The following is a 16841-nucleotide window of genomic DNA, read 5'->3' as shown; positions in this document are numbered from 1 at the left end:
TGTTTTCCTAGCACCTCCAGCTCTCTCATCAGTTTTCAGTTCCGGTGTCTATGGTAACTGGAAACCCACCTCTTGTATTTAACCCTCCTTGCTCCAAGGAAAGACTAAAAGACAGAGGACTGAGCACCGGTTCTGGACCCAGCTCTGCAACTGTGGTTCAGTCTCTGGGGTCAGTCTCCCCGCTTATAAAATTAGAGTCTTAGTTAACATGACTCTAAGGGCCCTTCAAGGTTTAGCATTTTGATATCTCAAGGTGAGGTCCAGCCTTAAGTTTTCTGTAATGTTGACCTTCTAGAACATGATCCTTTCAACAAACCACCTTTAGCAACCTCTCTCTCCCTATCGCCTCTGTGCAATTGACCAGGAGGGGCATACTGATATGTCCTTTTCTCCAGGCTTCCAAACAAAGCCCAAGAAAGGATTATGATCCTTCTAGAAAAGGACAAAATTTGGGGAGACTACTTACAAATCTCACTCATCTAAAGGCTTTGGTCCTCAGTGGAATTCACAGGGTGCTTGAGTTGTATGAAAGATAGAATGCCCCAGTGAAGGATTAAGGAGTCCTGAGCTCTGGATCTGCTTCTGTCACTAACTCACTGGATGACCTTGACCTAGGACAAGTCTGCCATGGGGGTCACATTGAGAAGCACATCTGTTATGTGTTTGCCAAATTTGGACCAAGTAATCTCTCAGAGAACTTCAATTTCTGTGAACCAAGCAAATCCTTATGGAATCAGACTATTCATAAGTCAGCTAGTCCCCAGAGTGAAAGCATTCTATTCCACCACTTCAGTTGTCTGGAAATCTCAGTGTGTGAAGACACAGTCTCCTACCTGGGTAGAACAATGTGCCCACAAAATGTAGACAGTTGGAGCTGGGGCTAAAATTTCCCCTATAGCAGGTCTGGCAGTGGACAGCTGAGTTTACACATCCTGCTAGAAGAAGCCAGAAGGACCCTTCTTGATCATCAAATCCACACTGTTCTTCATCCAGAAAGGGACACTGAAGCCCGGAGAGGGATAATTCTAGGATTCGAACTCCCAGGCCATCAACTCGGCCACTCTTTGCAAATGATTCTCCTTATCCCCCACCCAAGTATCATGTTCTTCAAACCGAGCCCTGCAAGTCCCCCAAGCACACTCAGCAGAAAAATGACTAAGGCAGGAGTACATTTTCCTCCCTATGCTCCCAGCATTCAAAATTCCAGGGGCATTACAGGATTCCAGCTCCACGTAGCACCGCCTATTTACAAGTCACTTCTTCCTGTCTCCATAACCATAAAAGAAAGTTGTATCAAGGTGATAAGGAGATTTAAGCCACACAGATGATGACCCATGAAATCAGGCCTCCCCATCTTTGAACAGCACTCACTGGTCAGATCTTATTTGAGCGGCCAGCTCTGTTGACTTAGTTGTTCCATTTCCCCGTTGCCTCATCCAAGAAATGGGGATGAGAGAAGTGATAGCCATTAGGCAAGTTTATTTTCCTAAACTTCCACTTGGAGCATCTGTGCTCGGGCCCTATAGAGCAGACAGCATTGTCTTTCTGATGACAGTCGTGTCAAACCTTAAAGGATGACAAATGTGCCCTTCTCCAGGTTTTTTCCAAGCTAAACAGCCCTATCATCCTTCTACTGCTCCTCCAGTGTTCCGGTTCCCAGTCCCCTCTCTGAACCAACTCTAGCAACGTCACTCTTAAAAAGGGCTGCCGAGAAGGGTTTTTCCTTTAGCTTGTAGCCATCTGAAAAGATCTTTTAAGAAAAAAATTAAAATACGCTTGCCATTTGACTTCAGGAAAATGCAAATGCTTCAATGTAGGTTTTTTTTTTTTTTTTTCAGGGAGGGGAGTTGTTTTGTTTTTTTCCATCCTTGGGTTTCTCAGAATTACAAATGAAGTCACCCCACTAAATGTGCTAAGACCAAATGGGAAAAAACAAAAGAGCCTGCATGTATGAGAGGCAACAAGCCTGGACTTGTCTTGCTGTAGCCACCTGTTTACAGAAGCTCACTTGACTTAGATGTCACCAACAGTGGCATGGTGTGAGAAGCCTTTGGCCGATGAGCAGAGCCTGGTCTTGGCGGGCTGTGCTGGCCTCAGCCCAGGGCACCCATCTTATCTACCCATCTAACCTAACTTGCAAAGTCAATATGAGAATGAGGCCCTTTGTTATTGCAACCCCGAGAGGCAAGGCAAGCCATGTATCCCCCATGCCCCTCACTTGTGCCCTGAGTACTTACCTGGCATCCACAGACGGAAACAAGAGAAATGAACTAGATGACTCAATCAATGAACACTTACAGACCATCCCGGCCCTGGGCTGGGCAGTGGGGCCACGTAGATAGCAGTCTGTGCCCTGAGGGTCTAATGGAGGAGGCAAATAGAAAATAGGGCAGGGCCAGAGAAGGTTTCTCAGGGAAGATAACTGCCAGGCTATGTTTTAAATGATGAATAGCTTGATAGGTGAAATGGGGATTCCAGGCAGAGGGAATAGCAGAAGCTAAGGAGGAATGAAAAATCAGCACAGTGCTTGGGGTACTGCAAGCCCCCAAACTCTGGAAGCGTGGTCAAAAATCTGCTTGGGTATCAGTCAGACAGCCTGGGTCTGAATCTCCATGCCACCACTGACAAGCTGTGCAAACTGAACAAGTCACTTAACCTTTTAACACCTTGGCATCTTTACATGCAAAATAGAAATCATAATATTACTTGTTTCATGGGGAGGTTTTGAGAATTAAATGAAACAATGCATGCAATGTACTTAGCATCAAAAAAAAAAAACAAAAAAAAAAACCAAACCCATTGCCGCTGAGTCGATCCCGATTCATAGCGACCCTATAGAACAGAGTAGAACTGCTTTGTACGGTTTCCAAGGAGAGCCTGGTAGATTCGAACTGCCGACCTTTTGGTTAGCAGCCATAGCTCTTAACCACTATACTACCAGGGTTTAGCACCAAACCCATTGCCATCAAGCGGATTCCGACTCATAGTGGCCCTATAGGAGAGAGTAGAACTGCCCCACAGGGTTTCCAAGGAGCACCTATGGATTCGAACTGCCAAACTTTTGGTTAGCAGCTGTAGCACTTAACCACCATGCCACCAGGGTTTCTGGGTTTAGCACAATACCTAGAAAATAAGTACTCAATAAGTATTAGCTATTATTGTTATTACTATCACAACTATTACTGTTAGTATCAGCATCAGCATCACTGGAACATAGTACAAGAGCAGGAGGGAGGTGACTTTAAGTAAAGAAGATTACCCTGGAATATGTGGGTGGGCCTCACCCAATCAGATGAAGGCCTTAAGAGCAAAAACGAGTTTCCCAGGGAAGAAAAAAATCTGCATCTAGACTGCAGCATAAAATCTTGCCTGAGTTTCCAGCCTGCCAGCCAGCCCTACAAATTTCATATGTGTGTATGTATATACGTATGTATATACATATGTATATGTGTGTGTATATATATATATACAGGTAGTCCTTGACTTGCAAAAGGGTTCCATTCCAACAACTTCTTTGTAAATCGGTTCCGATGTAAGTCAAATACCTCATTTTTTATTTTTAGTTTATTATTGCTTTTCATTATCAGTATCTTTATAAATCTGACCCTTGTTTGTCTTTGGGGTTGGCATGAGAATGATAACATCAACAAATTACATTCTGCAACATTGTATGTAGTATATATTACTAACGATAAGTCACACGGGGCGGCGGGGGAAGCTGATGGTCTTAAGTGCAGTTCGTTGTAACTTGAATATGTCTTAAGTCAGGGACTACCCGTATAGACAGAGAGAGAAAGAGAGAGAGAGGAAGATTTATTTTAAAGAATTGGCTCATGTGATTATAGAAGCTGGCAAGCCTGATATTTGTAGGACAGGCTGACAGGCTGGAAACTCAGGCATGATTTTATGCCGCAATCTAGAGGCAGAATTTCTCCTTACCTAGGAAACTTGTTTTTACTCTTAAGACCTTCAACTGATTGTATGAGTACCATCTGCTTTTTCCAGGGTAGCCCTCTCTACTTAAATTCAAAATGACGGTAGTCGTTAACCACATCTACAAAATGCCTTCACACCAACACCTAGATTAAACCTACTGCCATCGAGTCAATTCCAATTTATAGCAACCTACATGAACACTAATGTTTTTTTACATTAGTGTTCATTTAATAACCGGGTACTCTAGCGAGCCCTAGTGGAGCACTGGTTCAGCACTCAGCTGCTAACCAAGAGGTCAGCAGTTCAAACCCACCAGTTACTCCGCAGGAGAAAGATGTGAGTCTGCTTCCTCAACGATTTACAGCATCAGAAACCCTATGGGGCAGTTCTACTCCATACTATAGGGTTGCTGAGTCATAATTGACTCCCCAGCAATAGGTTGTTTGGTTTATAGCCTAGCCAAGTTGACACATAGACTAACCATGACAGATGGGATCAAGAGAATGGCATCTGGCCCATCAGCCCTCATCACCAAGGGAAGCTTTGGACCACAGCCTCTCTACAGGTAGAGGGCAGGTAAGGATGAAAATGTCTGCCCCTGCTTCTGCTGGGGGTGCCTCTAGCAGTGACCTTGTTCAGACAGCTGAGAAAACTCTTCATTTAAATTTCAACCTTTCCAAGATCTCCCCTACCCCCACCCCACCTCCAACCCCAAACCTGGAGCTGTGAGGAAGGCCAGGAGGGACTTTCTCAGGCCCTGGCAGAGAAGGCAATGGGGAAGGTTCTGAGCCCGACAGCTACCGCTCAGGGGTCCAGTGAGCAAACACAGCAGGCGTGGCTGCTTCAGTTGAATGGCCTATGGCAGTCTGATCGCTGATGGATGGTAACAAATGGCCTTCTCTGGTGACATCATTGAAAAGACGTCATTGTCAGGTCATAATCTCCCAGTTTTATAGATTGGGGAACCAAAGTCCAAAGAGAAGAGACTTGCCTGAATCAGTTAAATTCCTGAGTCGTTTCAGGAAATGGATCACTTGGGCCTTTGCACACAAAACAGTTGCTATAATAATAAAAATCTAAGTGACACTCGCCTGCAAATATATTAAAAGCATTTTTATTTCTTAAATGCCATAATGGCATAAACATTGTCTTTTCTTCTGCCAAGGACGCTCCAGATAGCAGGCTTCCTGCTGAGATCTCTTTAATCCTCTTTCCTTTTGAAATTGAGCAAAAGGACATGTTCCTCTCCACTGTCTAGCAAAATGGCCGTAGTGGAGGAAATCTGGCCCCTGGAATCAGATAGACAAGGGAATTAATCCTCGTATTCCCATCAAGTTGTTTTTGACTTTAAACCCATCATTTGTCTAGGCATCAGAAATGACGATCACTCCGTTGTAGAAGGTTATTCTGAGAATTAGACTACTGGTATATGCAGAAGTGCTCAGACACTAGGCTTTCAAGGAAGGACAGTGGTAATTACCATCAATATCACCATTCTGACTGCTACTGCCTGGCTGAGTGGCATGGAACAATTTGCTTATCCTCTCTAGTCCTCAGTTTCTTTCCATCTGTAAAATGGGCTTAGTTATGCCTCTCTCATGGAGTTGCTGTGAAGATTAAGTGAGGTGAAGTATGCCAAATGACAAGAACGGAACCAGGTACACTATAGTAACTCCGGTCATATTCATTTTCTTCCCTGACTTTCTCTTCTCTCAAAACCCAAGTTTAATCAATCAGTTAAAAGAAACCCTAAGGAAGTTGATGGCAAAAATGAAAAATAAAGAGGTTTTCCCTTTGCTTCCAAAATGGAAACAGAATAATAATTCTCTCTATCAAAGGGTCAGCTCCCTGAGCAGCAAAAGACATTTAATGTGTGATCTCTTTATTTTTAGGAAATTGTTCGGAGAACATTTTATGTATCCTGAAAAGGGCTCCATTCAAGAAGTCATGGGCCTACCTCCAAGGTCAGTAACTAAATATAGGGCTCCCTGACCATAGGAACACCACTTCCTGCAGCCTTTCTAAAACTCCTAAGCCAGGAGTCACAAGAAGAGGCCCATAGTCAAATGTGACCTGTGAATGTGTTTTGTTTCTCTTGCATAATACACACATACATATATACATATACATGTATATATGTGTGTATATATTTATACACACACACACACACACACAGTCTAAATGCAAATACCTTAAGGTTAAAAGGGAGAGTGTCTCTCTCCAAAGCTACAAGGCTCCACCTTCCTCAGCCCCATTCATTCATTCCTGTTGCCCACCTTGCCCCTGCTGGCATTTTTATCCCATCTGGCTACCACCACCACCCCTCTCTATTCAGCCCCCTACCAGTTAGAGTCAAGTGCACAGTACTTTTCCAAATGCAAAGGAAGCAGGCTTTTAATCTCCGCCTCCATGGAGTTATCCACAAGGGAGCCACAAAATTGCTTTTACACCAGATTGACAACTTAATGAACATGTTGGCACAGTACCTATTTGCATATTGCAGCATGCTTCAGGTAAGAGGCCCCTTAAAAACAGAACAATAAGTGGTACTTACACCGTGAAAGAATGAGGTATGGAGGAGATGGCCAAGATTCTCTGAACAGAACAGCCATTCTGTGCATTTGAAAAATTCAATTCTGCAGTTAGATTACTTCTTACCCTTTTCAATTAAATTGTATCAGAGTTTAAAGGGAAAGCATGGAGCCAATCAAAACTAACATACCATCATCTCAGTTCTGAAAGGATCCTTACTAGTGAGTGCTGATGTTCACTCCTTATGACTCAGAGAGACTTAGTTTCTGGCATGAACATGGCTTAGAGGATTTGCTGATTCTCTGCTTTTCTGTAAATCCCAGATGGCCAAAGCCCTTAATGTACATATGAAGAACCTACACAATTTTGCTTGGCTGCCCTTTCAAAGAAAGGAAGACATTAAAAAATTCAGAAAATGTCCTCAAAAAATTAAAAATAGAACTACCATAACTCGTTGCCATTGAGTCGATTCTGACTCATAGAGACCCTACACACAGGGTAGAACTGCCCAGTAGAGTTTCCAAGGAGTCGAACTGCTGATCTTTTATTTAGCAGAAGAACTCTTAACCACTATGCCACCAGGGCTCCAGAACTACCTTAAAAAAAAAAATTTTTTTTTTTTTTTTATGACCCAGCAATTCCACTCCTAGGTATATACCCAACAGACTTGAAAGCAGATACTTAAGGAGGCTCTTACACCAAATGTTCACTACAACACTATTCACAAGAGCCAAAAAGTGAAAACAACCTAACTGTCCATCAACAGAAGACTGGATAAACAAAATGTGGTTCATACACATAGTGGAATACTATTCAGCCAGTAGGAGAAATGAAGTATTGATGGAGCTGGAAGACATTATGCTAAGTGAAATAAGCTAATCACAAAAGGACAAATATTGTATGATCTCTCTTATATAAAAATACAAGAAAAGGCAAGTGTATAGAGACCATAGTTTATTAGTGGTTACCAAAGGAAGGGCGGAAGGGAAAAGCTGGATTAACAGTGATGGAAAAATTGCATTGATTAAGGATAAGTTTTCATAGCTGATTTTTGTAATTGCTGTCAATAAGTTGTACACCTATAAAAAGTTCAACGGGCAAAAGTTGTGTGATATTTACAACAATGACAGAAAAAAACAGCTGCTGAGGCTGCTTATGTACAACCAAGCACCTCATGGAATTTGTTTACTTGATTTGGAGGTTCAGGGTCATGGTTTCATGGGACATCCCAGTTAATTGACCTAATAATGTGTTTAGTGCTTCTGTTCTACCTCCTGGTTCGATGTATAGCGCCTGGGGCCTTAAAAGCTTGCAAGTGGCCTTTCAAGGTACACTGATTGATCTCTGTTCACCTAGAGCAACAGAGGAAGAAGGAGAGTCAGGAATAGGAGGAGGAGGATGTGGAATGTGTGGCTAATTGCCTCCATAACAAATGCCTCCTTTGCCCTGAGACCAGAAGAACTGAGTGGTGCCTGGATACTATTAATGAACATTTTGATCCAAGATTCCATAAAAGAATCCTGATCAAAAGCGGAAAAATGCAGAACAAAATTCCAAATTTTCATGGACTTTGTGGAGCCATGGAGGGTTGATGAACTCCTGAAACTACTGCTCTGAGATAATCTTTAAACCTTAAACCAGAAACATTCCCTGAAGTCATCTTAAAACCAAACAATAGTTTAGCTGAACAAGTAAAAAAGGTCTGCCTTGAGCATTTTAAGAACTATCTATATGGGATCAAATTGACAACAGCAACTTGGAAGATTAAATAGGAACCTTAGGGGGCACTGAGTTTATGTTAACAAGGGAGGAACAACTCAGAAAAGGTAGGTAAGAATGGTTGCACAACTCAAAGAATGTAATCAATGTCACTGTACGTGTAGAAACTGTTGAATTGGTGTATGTTTTGCTGTGTATGTTCTCAATAACAACAAAAGTAAATAAATAGAATTTAGAAAAAAAAAATCCTGGAAAAATTTACATGAATAGGAAACAGATTAAATAAATTATGGTACATACAAAAAAAAAATTAGACAATGAGTTTGAAAGTCAACAGACTGAGATTCTCCTGGACCTCTTGATACCTCATTTGGTTATTAATTGAAAAGTATTGAATGTTCTATCTCTAGTGCTCTAAAACCAAATCTTAGTTCTCCGCCAAATGCTCATTGATTCATCGGATCAATGAACATGATAGTCCAGACCTTGTAGGGAATGCAGCCCAGGAGCTTATACTCTGAAAAGGAAAGAATAATAATAAAACAAGTATTAAGTGGAAAAGGCTTTTTTTTTTTTTTTTTTTTTGGATGTTCTGACAGTTCAGCTTTGAGCATTAGAGGAAGGGGTCTTTTGTACGTAGACCTTGAATAATAAGTAGAACCCGGAGACAGTAACATGGAAAATACTCCAGGTGGTTAGAACGGCAGGCAACGCTGTAGAAAACATGGTTCTTAAATGGGAAATTCTGAATAAAGACTTTAAAATTTTCCACCCTATGCTTGAAACTTGCTCAATAATTCTGTTTTTTGTACTTCTTTTCCCAGTGTCAAAACATATAAAGCAAACCAAGTTGTCTTGGAATGCAGATGGCATTGTTGACGGAGTCAAGTATAAAGACGGGAATCTGGTGATCCAGTTCCCAGGTTTGTACTTCATCATTTGCCAACTGCAATTTCACGTGCCTCAATGCCCAGAAAATTCTATCGACCTGAAGTTGGAGCTTCTCGTCAATGAGGTGGTCAAAAAGCAGGCATTGGTGACAGTGTGTGAGTCTGGAGTGAAAACCAAAAATATATACCAGAATCTCTCACAATTCTTGCTGGAGCACCTTCAGGTCAACACCACCGTATCAGTCAGGGTGGATAAATTCGAGTTTGTGGATACAGATACCTTCCCTCTTGAAAATGTGTTGTCCATCTTCTTGTACAGTAGTTCAGACTGAACAGCTTTTCCTGGCCTTCAGGAAGAGAGAAACTCTCCACCTTACAGTACTTCATCCACCCAAACACTTGGACAAAAAAGAAAACTTTAGACCAAGACTGAAGCCACAAAGAGTATTAAATAGAATTCTTCTCCTTCTTTCTCTTGGGAAGATACAGCTCCAGGGTTAAAATGAGTTTTAAGTGAAGTATCTTTCAGAGAAAAGGCAGGGAAGTAATATGGTATGGGGGACAGAGCCCCACCTGGGAATCTGAAGGGATGGGTATATACCCAGCCCTACCACTAACTCACTATATGATCTTGGGCCATTCCTTCACCTCCCTGGAACTCAAAACCCACGTCTGAAAAATGAGGGGGCTAGATTTGATCTTCTCCAAGGTCTCTTCCATCTCAGAAGACCAGACTTTCTTATTACAGGCCTATGAGCTGAGATTCCACACAGTGTTATGGAAGCCCCCAACCAAAGAAAGGCCCCCACACCCATACAAAGCTGATGGTACTAGTGGCATCGGGCTGCACTGTGCTTCAACAGACTCAGAGTATGGGAACAAGGTGCAGGGTGCCTTGCAGAAATATAAGAAATACAGAAATGTAGGAACCACAGGATCCAAAAATATGTAACAGAAAGAACTGCCGAACTGACCATCTGAAAATCCAGAATCTAAAAGACCATCAGGGTATTTGGAAAACCATCCAACCAGGCCTGACTCCATTCCAGTTAAGACTGACAATAAGCGGACAGCAGACGGTACTGCTGTCCTGTCAGAAAAGGGCTGGAAATGATGAGAACTTCTGAGCAATGGCAATCTCCTCTACTGATTTGAGTCGCTGTGAGATTTCTCTAGCTGCGTCAGCCTTTGCAGCTATCCGTCATCTTTGGAGAAGCACCTTATTTGTCTGGGGAAAAAAAAAAAAGAGACTTTGACAAACCATTTGAGTTGGTGTGAAAGTCCCTGAGGTTATGCTTCAGTAAGAAAAGACAAAAACAGACCCCCTAACTTCCATGCAAAAGAATAGAGTGAAACTTGCATTTTTTCTCAAGAAGGAGAGAAGAGAAAAAGAAAGGGAATAGAAATCCAGGAAAGTTTGTCCAAGAAAGGCTAGAAAAGATTTAAAAGAAAGAAAGAAAAACCTAGCCATGGTGGTACAGATAAGATGGACTTGGGAGAATAAAAATGTTGAAGAGAAATGTGTAAGTTATTTGCTGAACGGTGTACAGTGTTCACCTTCTCCTTGGTCTCCTCCATGAAATATTCCGTAAACCTACATTGTTTTCAATGCTTTCCGTGAGTAGATGCTCTGACAGGAGCGAGCATTTGGAGAGGTGTTGAATTAGCAAGCCAAGTGGTACGTGGTGTTAAAAAAGAAAAAAAAAAAAAAAAGGCTGGTTTTGGGGACTCAACAATTAGAGAAGGAGGGGACATCTGGCTAGAGTCATACTCTGTGTAGGAAAATGGAAACTTGCTTAAACCAACTCATGCATTCTTGAAAAGGTGCACAAAATGTAAGTTTATATAATCAAAAGCAAATTTTCTACCATCTCACAATTTAATTCCAGAAAGATTACATTTTTCCTTCTCACCAAGCTTCCTCTGAGCAGAGGTACCTGACTTTTGCACTGTTAAAAAGAAAAACAAAACAAAACATTGTCATCCAGTCAGTTCTGACTCATAAAAACCCATTGCCCTCGAGTCCGACTCATAGCGAGTCTCTCTAGGACAGAGTAGAACTGCCCCATAGGGTTTCCAAGGAGTGCCTGGTGGATTCGAACTGCCGGCCTTTTGGTTAGCAGCTATAGCTCTTAACCACTACACCACCAGGGTTTTCTTCTGACTCATAGCTCATAGCAACCCTATAAGGCAGGGTAGAACTGCTCCATAGGGTTTCCAAGGAGTGGCTGGTGGATTCAAACTGCCAACCTTTTGGTTAGCAGGCGTAGCTCTCAACTGCTGCGCCACCAGGGCTCCAGTCCCTAATCTCAGTCTCTGTCAAGAAATGCTCCAAAAGCCAACAGTTGAAGACACAAGGGACACAGTAGTTAAAATCAACCTGTAGCGAAACAAAAAAGTAAAAGAGAACAATCATTAATAACTCAAACAATAAGTACCTATGGAGTAGACAATCAAGAAATTTAAAACAAAATTCTGTCGTGCCTGTAGGTTAACCAGCCCCTGGAATTGTTCTGAGTAATTGACACCATTCTCTGCAAGTAAAATAAATCATTTTCTAACTAGGAACCTGGGCTACCTGAAACATATGCCTCTTTGATAAAAGCTCAAATTGAACTCGCAGACTCTTTGCCCCTCACACACAGAATACATGCAGAACTTGTAGAGGAAGGAGATGTGTGAGTTAATGAAAAATAACAAATCAATGTAGTCTAAGTGTATCCTTGCCTTTGGAAAATTAACATAGCTTTCTTTCTCCATATTCAGTAACTTTTTCTGCACTTAATCTCCCCATCACCCACACCTGCTGGTGCCTCCTGTAACTCTGCTATCCAATTCCTTCTCTGAACCCCTAATCACACAAAGGTGGTTCATAAAATGGCCCAGTAACCCCTGAGGGTTTCATATAAACAGCAATAAGCGGAGGAAGTGCTGAGGGAAGTTGGGCAGAATTTACCCAACGAGGGAACCTTCCAGAATTGCTGGAACACCACTGATTACTCTGGCACTTAGGAGCCCTGGCTGCACAGACATTAAGTGCTTGGCTGCTAACTGAAAGGTTAGTGGTTCGAGCCCATCAGCAGCTCCATGGGAGAAAGATGTAGCAGTCTGCTGTCATAAAGATTTACAGCCTTGGAAACACTATGGGGCAGTTCTACTCTCTCCTATAGGGTCACTATGAGTTGGAATCAACTCAATGGCAATGAGTTTATTCTGGCACTGGGGAACAAAACCCTCAAGTTAAAAGAATCGAGAAGTCAGCCAGTGTCTTCTCTGGAAAGATCCTGAGAGAGTACTTATGCCAATGTTTGAATGGAAGCCCGATAGGGGGCAGAGACTTGTCCGAGTCCTCACTTGTGATTAGTAACCCTGCTTCCTGAGTCCTCCCCATTATTTCCCACAGTGCGCTATTGCTCTCCTCCTGTGGCCTTCCTGTAATTCCATAGGCCAGCCATACAATGAAGCAGTCCCCAGCATTCAAGGATTTCCTCTACTCCTCCCTCCCCCCAACCCACCTCAATCCCATATAGAGTCAGTATTGTGATCAAATCAGAGAAGAAGGGTTAGGGTCCCACTGTATAAAATCTCTGTCTCTCAGAAACTGGAGAAATATATGACAAAGCCATTATTTTTTCCAGACAAAAATTAAAAGCTTGTCTAATTTGAGATTTTGCATATGTACATGCATATGTTTATGTGTGTACGTATGTACATATATGTGTGCAGAGCCCTGGTAGCACAGTGGTTAAGAGCTTGGCTGCTAACCTAAAGATCAGCAGTTCAAATCCACCAGCTGCTCCTTGGAAACCCTATGGGGCAGTCCTATATGTGTGTGTGTATAGATGGGTGTATAAGTATATACGTGTGTGTGTATATATATATACACACACACACGTGTGTGTGTGTGTGTGTGTGTATTTGAGCGTATATATACTTTCTCCTAGTAGTTGTTTTACAGTCCATCTGCTTAACCTGGGTCAGGTGAACCTCTTGCTCTGGGTCTTGCAAACTTTATATATGCTTGTATTTATTTTTAATTATGAAAAGAACAGACAATATTATTTTTCCCATGCCATACCAGCTTATTTAACAACTATTATTTTGCCATATTTGCTTCTATTTCTTTTAAAATAAAATAATACAGATACAGTTAAAGTACCACTCCTCCATCTGTTTCCCTACCACCCCCTTTCCCCCTAGAAGTAGTCATTGCCCTTAAGTTTGTATGTTCCCTTCACTGGCATAACTTGGAACTTGTTTCCCCATAAGAATATATAGTATAATTTTTTAAATTCCAATAAATAATACCATACTTTACATAACATTTTGTGACTTGGTTTTTTTCACTTAATACTAATTTTTTCTATTTATCCAGATTGATACAAGTAGATCTGGCTCATTCATTTAACCGCTATAGAATATTTCTTTCCTTGTTTAGATGAACCACAGTTTGTCCATTCTTCTACTGATGAACATTCAGTTTGCTTCCAGGATTTTCACTATTACACACAAAGCTGCAGTAAGCACATCTTCTTGTACAGACCCCACCCTTGCTGTCATTTTTCTGTGTAACAAAAATACTCCTTGAAAATTATAAACTGTGCCCCAAAGCTAGTGAGTTAGCCATAACTAGTGAGTTTCTAGATCTGTCTGTGGTCACAGCTCATGAGCTGGAGTTTATTTAGTCTTTGGAATCTGAAGAGCTCTTCCATTTGTTCTACGTACCTCTCTGCTCTGTGCAGTCATTTAACTGGCATGTTCTGAGTACCAGTGTGCTGCCAGGCCCCATGCAAGGTGCCGGCTTACAACCCAGCGTGGTATGCACTATGGCTCTGCCAGCCTGCTGCAAAACCAGCCCCACTCAGCATGTTTGGGTTTGAAACACACCTTTCCAAAGCACTCTGGGCCTGCTTCCTGGGGGGGTAAACAAGAAATCCCAGATTGAAGGGATAGCCACAACCCCAAAAGGAAATTTCTTCCCTAAACTCAAGTGTAAGCTCAAATGTCTATGTTCCTCAGGATTGGTTCCAGATTTCTTCCCACTCCACAGTTTTCCTGGATGACTTAATCCACTCCCATTGTTTCAAATGCCATCTTTCTGCAGGTGACTTCAAAATCTATGTATCCCCAGCTTTGATTTTGCGCCTAAAACCCAACTCCATATATTCAGCAGCCGCTGGGACCTACCCATAGCTCTCTCTTGAGGCCACTCACTTCTCACAGAGTAGCTTTCACTCCTCCTTCTAATGCAGTGGTTTTCAAAGTTCTTTCACCATGACCCAAAGGAAAAAACATTTTACTTCACAAGCAAGGATGCGTGCACATGCATGCACGCACACACACAAACACGAATGCATGCACGCGTTCACCGAAAACAAACCTTTCATGAAGCAATACCCTTACCATCTGTAACTAAGAAAAGAATTTCTTGTTGCGTCTACCTGAATCGATTTTATGATGTTCTGAGTCATGACCCACAGTTTGTAAAACACTGTTCTAGTGTGCCGTCTCCTACTCTGGAAGTTGGAAAGCTAAAAATATACTTTCCCTCACTCCCATGCAGCTTGGACTCTGACATAGTTCAGTCTGACATGGACAAGACTCTGGAATGTTTGTCCATTCAGCCAGCAAGCAGAGCTGTGGAGGCGTTTGGTTTTTCTGCAGCTGCTTTGCAGAGGTTCCAGTGTTCAGATACTAGCTTGGTAGTTGTAGCAGAGTCGGGGTGGGGAGTGGGCAGCCATCCTGCTGACGTGGTCTGTAGCAGACGCACGTAAGTTCTAGAACTAGCAGCAGTAGCGGCTTCCTGATTGTGGTCGTTTCCTGTTCACAACAGTGATGTTGTGCTCTCCAGGAGGCAGCTTTCTGATTGCAAGAGCGCTGAAGAGACAGCAGTTACTATGGCAACCCGGTTCCTACGAGTGGCTTTAGAGATTGCTCCTGAACATCCCTAAGAGCTCAACCTGGTTTCTGTTCCCTCAGTCCTCTTGACAGTTATATAAGCCACTTAATTTCCAGGATGAATTGCTTCCTGTTAAACAAGCTAGAGCAGTCTGTTCTCTGAAACTGATCCCTGATGGATACACACCCCAGTCTGAACAGGTGCAAAATTGACTTCAAAATGCTCACCCAAGCTTACCATTATTACTGTGTTCCAAATCTCAAGAGCTGTCTCAATTTCTCATGCCCCTTCTTTTCCATTCCCCACCAAATCAACATCTCTTCGATTCAGCCAGTTCTCTAGCCCCAGCCCCATCATCTTACTTGCACTACCCTAATCACCTCCTAACCCAAATCCTTGCCTCCTGTCTTGCTCCTTACAAATCCCATCTCCATACGGCAATAATAACCTTCTATTATTGTCGGGATTGATAATAATAATGATAGTTTGTCAAGGTCTTACATGTTATGCACTTTTCATATCCTCACTCATTTACTCCTCAGAATACCTCTGGGAGGTAGACATTATTTTCCCCGTGCTGCAGACAAGGACGTTGAGACTCAAAGACATTGGGTAACATAGCCAACATCACCCAAGCAATGGTTGATAGAGCTGGGTTTCAAGCCCCAGTTTTTCTAAATCTACATTCCAGGCTCCAGTCACTACAAATACAAACTCTCAGCTATTGAAACCAGATCCCTTTCCATCTAGATTCTGTCTCTGCCTAGCTTCATCTGCCCACCCACGTGCGCTTCCCGTGCTCTATGCTCAAATCACATTGAACTTTTTTCAATCCCTCAAACCTTCTGCATTCACCAGGTCTTTGCAGATGGTCTTCCTCCTGCCTGGAATACTCATTTCCCTCTCTTTTGCTTGGTTAACTCCAATCATTGTCTGCTTGCCATTTAAATGTCACCTCCTCAAAGAAGTCTTTCCTGACCCTTCTGACCTCACCTAATTACCTGCTTTCTTTTTCTAGGCTTCTTCCATCCTGAGTTGCATGAAATTTTACTAGTTCCCTCAATACATCTTCTGCAATACCCAAACTCCCTGAAAACAGGATTGTTTAAATCCTTGCTACCCCCTGAAAACAGGAACCAGATGGATCTTATTCAGCACTGAGTCCCTGCACTCCAGCCCAAGGCAGAAACTTGAAACACAGACCCATGATAAGGGAAAAGATCTCAAATCCAGAAAAAAACAAGGAATAAAACTCCTCACCAGATATGGAAATGCAAATTGAAAGTCATCATTTTTCTTAGAAATTTTCAGAAAACAGAATTCAATTGTGTCATCTGAGAATTTAGAAGGGGGAAAATCAAACTTTCACTTACGTTGCTGAATTTCTTCTATGAGTCAGTCATAGTATAGCCACCATATAAATTTCTTCCTACCCCTGTGAATCCACTACCATGGCCCAGTTACCATAGAGTTGACTCCAACTCATGGTGACTCCATGTATATCAGAATAGAACTGTGCTCCATAGTGTTTTCGATGGCTGATTTTTTTTAAAGAGTAGTTTTTCTTTTATTTTATACATGTAGATATATTTCATTATTTTTAATCACTATGCAATATTCCATTTAATAAATATACCATATGTCCCTTTGTTTGTTATTATTACTTTTTTATTGTACTCTAGATGAAGATTTACAGAATAAACCAGCTTCTCATTAAACAATTAGTACACATTGTTTTGCGACATTGGTTACAAACCTCACAACATGCCAGCACTCTCCCCTTCTCGACTGTGGGTTCCCTATTACCAGCTCTCCCGTCTCCTCCTGCCTTTTGGTCCTTGCTCCTGGGCTGGTGTGCCCCTTTA

General features: G+C 42.1%; 1 protein-coding gene across 1 annotated transcript in view; it reads left to right on the top strand.

Annotated features, from left to right (window-relative positions):
- Positions 1 to 12943, top strand: part of TNFSF8 (TNF superfamily member 8) — a 32463-nt gene extending 19520 nt beyond the window's left edge. Inside the window, exons 3-4 of the mRNA XM_049895130.1 lie at positions 5829 to 5900; positions 9012 to 12943. Coding sequence (XP_049751087.1) covers positions 5829 to 5900; positions 9012 to 9409 — 470 coding nt within the window. The 3' untranslated portion in view covers positions 9410 to 12943. The remainder of the gene's footprint in view (positions 1 to 5828; positions 5901 to 9011) is intronic.
- Positions 12944 to 16841: the final 3898 nt, after the last annotated feature.

Source organism: Elephas maximus, chromosome 9 (genome assembly GCF_024166365.1).
Source record: "Elephas maximus indicus isolate mEleMax1 chromosome 9, mEleMax1 primary haplotype, whole genome shotgun sequence".
In the NCBI taxonomy this organism is placed as follows: Eukaryota; Metazoa; Chordata; class Mammalia; order Proboscidea; family Elephantidae; genus Elephas; species Elephas maximus.
This window is presented reverse-complemented; position numbering and strand designations above follow the sequence as displayed.